This window comes from Phytophthora sojae (assembly GCF_000149755.1).
Source record: "Phytophthora sojae unplaced genomic scaffold PHYSOscaffold_1, whole genome shotgun sequence".
NCBI classification, from domain to species: domain Eukaryota; phylum Oomycota; class Peronosporomycetes; order Peronosporales; family Peronosporaceae; genus Phytophthora; species Phytophthora sojae.
Genome location: NW_009258115.1, coordinates 2,077,164 through 2,082,836, shown reverse-complemented (window position 1 = coordinate 2,082,836; position 5,673 = coordinate 2,077,164). Strand labels below are relative to the sequence as shown.

Below are 5,673 nucleotides of genomic sequence, written 5' to 3'. Positions count from 1 at the left end.
CGTAGCATACTTACAGCAAGTATAATCATCACTGGGTACGCAAGCGAAGTTCAATGTTCCACGGAATCCGAACAGATCTTGGCTGGTCGGCTTGGTCGGTCGGAAACATCTTGGACTTTGTATAATGGATCTTCACATTTGGGATGGTATCTTGGTATCTTGGTATCTCCACCCGGGATTCATGATTATCTCCAAACGGGATCACACTCCACTTGGGCTTCACGTCCGGGATGTCTTGGACAGCTTCACGGTTTTCTGGGTCTTCACTCGATCCGGTCGGGCTCCTCTTGCGTTGTACAGTGCACCGAGAGCAGGCGGCCTCCAGTCGGAGGCACTTCTACGCTCCCTTGGGTTTTGCCTCTCGTTCGGTACTTGGTTCCAGCCGGAGTCCGCTCTTGGGGACATCTCCATCTGGGGTCACCAAACCTTGTACACTGCCAACGCGAGTCCGGCCGGGATCCGCTTTTCCCGTACGCCACGTGTCGCCGCCTCCCTCTCCCATAGTGAGCCTCTGAGCCAACCAATCACAGGCGCGGCTCGGGGAATCCTCGAAAATCTCCAATTCCATCGTGTCAATGGGCCCTTCAGGCCTGGAAGACTGCGTTCAGATGAGAAACCCTGAACGCAGTCGATCCGTCCAGGCCGCCCCCGTCCTTAAGCGGGTTGACACATTGAGGCCGTCGAAAACGCCTGCACGAACGTATCGTGCATGGTGTCCCGCCTCGCCTAGGCCCTGAACGCACATCGAATTCGTGTACCCGGAGCTCAGCCCCCCAGTAAAGTCGCGTACATGGTGTTTAGACCGCTGGCCACCCGGAAGAAGTCCTGCCAAGTGCCCCACGACCTGGGGAAGAGTCAACCTACCCTTGGCCGCAAGGCCCTGAGTATGGTTTCAGCCTTGGACGCAAATCGCCTTTGGCCGCAGACCTTGGACGCACTGCGTTCAGGCCTGCTGACTCTGAAACCCGGTTTCAAGGAATGCGGTTTCAAGGTTTCTCGAGAGCCAGTAATGCACAAAGACGCGGGCACATTGAAGCTGGGCAAGAATCCAGTGGAGTGTCTACGTCAACAGTTCCAGTATACTCAACTCAAGATATTCGCCAGACGCGTGGCGAAGAACACAGAAGAACGCTACGATAGAGATACCTTTACACAAAGCCTAGCGATAGTCTAGCAGATAACAATCAGATAGTTCGTTTTACCCCCTACTGCGCAAGTCGTTGAGGAATCGGGTCCACTGTCTTTAAGGACAAGGGCAGTGCGAAGCTCCCCACACACATTCAAGTCCAGTTACGTGGGGATCAGTCTGCTCCGGCTGCTGAAGTGATCCACGTATTCCATTTCCCAGTTGTGCCCATTGCGTTGAGGTAAGGGTGGTGTCTCATTTCATGTTAACGATTGATATCTCGGGTGATTTGGTAGCAGTCGCCCCCGGGAATAGTTTGATTGACTGCGTTTAGGATCGGATTGTATTTGGTCTGTATATTTCCCTCATCTGAGGGTGGTGCGCGTGTGAACGTGCGTTCAAGGTTGACCAGTACCTTGAACGCAGATGAGTTGACTGGTGTACGACCCACCGCCCAAGGGTCTAAGAATAAGTGGCGGCTGTGTGTTTGTGTATAACTCTGCATTTGTATTGGTTATCTGAAAGTTGTGTGTATTTCTGGGGTTCTAACTTGTGGTAGTAACCCTGATCCTTCACTCACGCTTCAAGCTTCAGCCATTTCGGAGAAGTGCGTTCAGACAAGTGAACGTTACGCTCAACGAACTCAAGGCTTTCAACCCCACGGACAACTCACCTGGTGATCGATCCAGGCTCCCTGAAGATAAACGATACCGATAGAGATTCACAAGGTGCCACGCCACCCTGGCCGCATTTATTCCCAGAACCTGCGTTCAAGGAAATCTGCGTTCAGGGTTTACCTTCCCAAAGAGGTTTGCTCGTCAATCCTTTCTGGGCTACCGCTATACACCTGGGCGTAAAAGGTTTCACCGACCTCGTCACACTGGATCGCCGATTGGAATGGCGCCTCTCGGTCAGCTCGTACGGGTCGTCCTCCAGCAGCGCTGTCGCTAGTCGGCGGTCTCGACCATCGTCGCGTCGGCTTCGTCGGTCATCTCTGCGTCGTTCCCGGCGGTCGTCTCGGCGCAGCTCACTCCGCCGAGCTTCAGAGTGTCTTGGCGAATCGGTGCGCTTGGCATCTCGGCTGCGACCTCCGATGAGACAGTCGCGCTGTTTCTTCCGGCGCTTCCCCAGGATCTTCTGGTTGATGATCTTCTCGACCTTCTTGATGTCGGCGAGCTGCTGCGGATAGAGCAGATCCATGACGTCATCATCTCCGCAGTGCAACAGGAAGTGTTCCACATGGTCGGCGGTGTCCGCTCCACCGGCTTCGTACTGGATTTTCGCCGACTTCGCATATCCGTTAAGATGAATGAGGAAGTCACACACCATCTCGTTGTCCTTGCGCTGAGCCGAGTAATAGCGAGCTCGTGCCGACTGGTCAAACTGCGAACAGTAGTAGTCGGCGAATGCCTCACTCAGCAGACTCCACTTCCATTGCGTCTTCTTCGAGAGTTGGCGATACCAGCTCTTCGCGCCTCGCTCCAGCTTCAGCGAGAATGGCTCGTACCAGAGGTCTTGCGCCAGCCGAGTTCCTTTCATCTCGTAGATGAATCGCTTCAGCCACTGGAGAGAGTCATCCGGTCGGTAACGTTTGCCTTCGAACATTGGGATCTTGTCGAGGGACGCATGGGTGCGAACTTCCAAGTACTGCGTCCGATCGCTTTCAGTGTCATCGAAGCTAAGGTGCTTGATGACGTCCTTCACCGACTCGTCAGCCGAGTTCTGATACTCGCGTCCGTCGTCGCTGTCGCTGAGCTCGGCTGCGTCTGCAGCGTCAAACAACTCAGCGTAGCGTCCACTTGGCTGCTTGCCACGCGTTGGCGTCTTCATATGCGAATCTTCGAAATACGGTGTACCCTCAGTCGAGCGGAACACCTCGGCTCTCTTGCGTTCGGGAGTCTTCGGTAGGGGAATCCTGCTTGGGTCTTCGACAGTCTTCGGAGTATCAGCCACTCGTTTTGCACTAGTCTGCCGAGTTCCGACGGCCCCCCGCTCGAGGCCAAACGCGACTCTCAACCGGCGCTTCCACTTGAGGATTTCGCATGAAGCCCGGCTGGGGTCCCAATCGCCGAGTAACAGGCTGTTGGGTCGGCTCGTGCACCGGAACCCCATCGCCTTGAGTAGCAGCACCGTGTCTTCGACCAGTTGGTTGATGTCGGTGCTGTTCACTGGCTGAGTCAGCTCGGGCCTCAGCACCGGCCATCTCGCCTGAGCCATCGCCACCGGGGCAAACATCATCTTCCACTCGCTCTGAGCTCGCATCTCCTCTCCGAGCCTGTCCAGAACCTTGTTCGCACTTGGCGTATCCGCATTCCTCGTCGCTCGCGGGATCAGGGGCGGACGTTCCCCTTGAGCGGCGGCTTGATCTTCGTCGTCCGTATCATTGCCGAGCTCGGCCGCCAGGTTGCGCACAACTGGACGTGGGGTACCCATCTGCCCGACTTGCAGCTGTGGTATAGCGATTTCTGAGTCCGCAGGTCGGTGGTTGCAGTCAGTCCGGACCGAGTGTGTACACCAGACACCGACTGGAGGAGTTTCGCCGACGCGGAATCCCAAAAGATCTCAAGGGTCGTCGAGCGAGGAGTCGGCGAGCAAGTTGACTTGGTTTTAGTATGGAGGGGCCGTAACAGCCCATTTTCATTAGACATTTGTATAGGAACCCCAGGGAAGGGCCTTTGAGCCCGACAAAGCAAAGATAAATACAGAGTGGAATTTTCGAGGTCCTAAACAAGCGGCACGCGGCGTCTCTTCAAGGTACGACCGCCCCCGTGGGGCTAGATCATGACCACCGCTGAGATCGGCTATCCGAAGTGACGGAAGTGCCCGGCGAGTCCAAGAGCGAGTGCGTGTAGTGGTTATCTGGATTCCGCCCCTGGCGAAGAGCTCGTCGAGCGTACGAGCGCGGATTTTCGGCCCGCCCCCGACTCAGCCGGTGCGGTTTTGCATCGGCGCCCCGTAAAAGGCGAGAGCCGCCGTCCATCCTTTGGTGGAGGGCACGGGTCAAGGAGAGAAGGAGAAGGAGAAGGAGTAGAAGCGACAAGGAGAGGTCGGCGAAGGAAGGGGAGCGTGCTCTGTGCTCGTGGCACGGCTCCTGGGACGACTTGGCAGGTGCCTGGGTAACCACTGCACCGCTGTAAACGGACTGGGCGATCTTCGGATCACCCGACAAGCCTGCGCTCCAGTTAGTGTAGGTGTTGTTGGTGTGGGAGTGGGAAGCTAACGAGTTTTGGCACGTCTGCTACACCACACAGCGACAACTCGTCGACTTTGCCGAGTAGCTCGGCTTTCTCCTCATACTCATCCTCAACATCTTCCTCACTTCCTTGGTCTTGGGCATCCTCCTCATCGAACTGGACGGTACGCGCCTCGTCCGCCGTCGCGTCCGTGATCATCGCATTCGCCGAGTCCGCCGAGTTGGTCAGTCCAACCGAGTTACTTCCAACCGTCGCTGGACTCGGCGTAACAATTCCCTTGACCATCTTCACACTCTCTTCTCTTCTCTTCTTCTCAAACCTTGGTTAGCTGGTACCTACGAAACACAAGCACACCCCTGTTCCCGGGTCGCGGCGCCAGTTGTGGTATAGCAGTACACACAAAATCGTCAGTTGTGGTAACTTGGCTACAAACACAACAATAGCCGAGCTGGTCGGCTTTGTTGGCCTGCGCCGGGTTGTCCCCGAGCGGTTCGGCCCAACCGGGACAGCGGGTGTCTCGCCTCTCGCCGAGACCTGCCAACCAAGATCACTCCTCAGATAAAATTGCTGTAGATAAAATTTCAATTTTTGAAACTAATTGGTTAAATTTTATTAAAAATAATCATTCAGATATTTTAGAAGAAATTTTAACTAAAAAAGAAATTTCTAAAGAATTAGATAAAAAAATAAATACTTTAGCAGTTGATTTTACTAATAATTTTATTACTAAATAATAATAAAATAATATATTTATAAAAAAATTTTTAAAAAAATATATTTTTATAAATATATTATTTTGGAGACCGCCGAGTTCGACGGCCTCCGTTCACTCAACCCTGTGCCCTCCACCAAAGGATGGACGATGGCGCAGGGAGTGCTTTAACAGATCGTCGAGAGCAAAGGCTTCTCGACTCAGCAATCAGTGCCCGGGACGTACGGGAACACCGGCTCGCAGCGGTGGCGAGACTTTTCCTTCGCGCTTTGCGAGACACGAGCCCAACCCGGGCCGACCTTAATCTCTTGGTGCTGCCAGCCGAGTACCCTACAACCTATGCCTCTCGGGTACCGGCAGCAGACATAATCCGACCCCGTGCAGGGACTTACCGGAACGTGTACATGTGTTGTGGACCTAGAAAATTCTGCTCTGTTGTTTGTTATCTCTGTCGGGCGCCCTGAAGGGGCGCCTCCACTATTCCTAAGCTCCTATACAAATACCAAATGAAAGTGGGCGGTTTTTGGAGCTCGGCGACGCTTGAGCTCGGCTGGTCCGGATATGCCGGTGAACTCGGCTGAGCTCGGCTGAGCTCGGCTAGCGGTACAGTGTACCACTCCAGCCGAGTTGGTCGCGCGAAA

The 5,673-nt window shown here is 54.5% G+C and overlaps 1 protein-coding gene across 1 annotated transcript; it reads right to left on the bottom strand.

The window, feature by feature from the left end:
- Positions 1-1,912: 1,912 nt before the first annotated feature.
- Positions 1,913-4,605, bottom strand: PHYSODRAFT_476005 (hypothetical protein; the record flags this gene model as incomplete). The annotated part of the gene is made up of 2 exons (XM_009516084.1): positions 1,913-3,574; positions 4,348-4,605. 2 exons carry the CDS (start codon positions 4,603-4,605, stop codon positions 1,913-1,915), a joined length of 1,920 nt encoding a protein of 639 aa, XP_009514379.1.
- Positions 4,606-5,673: the final 1,068 nt, after the last annotated feature.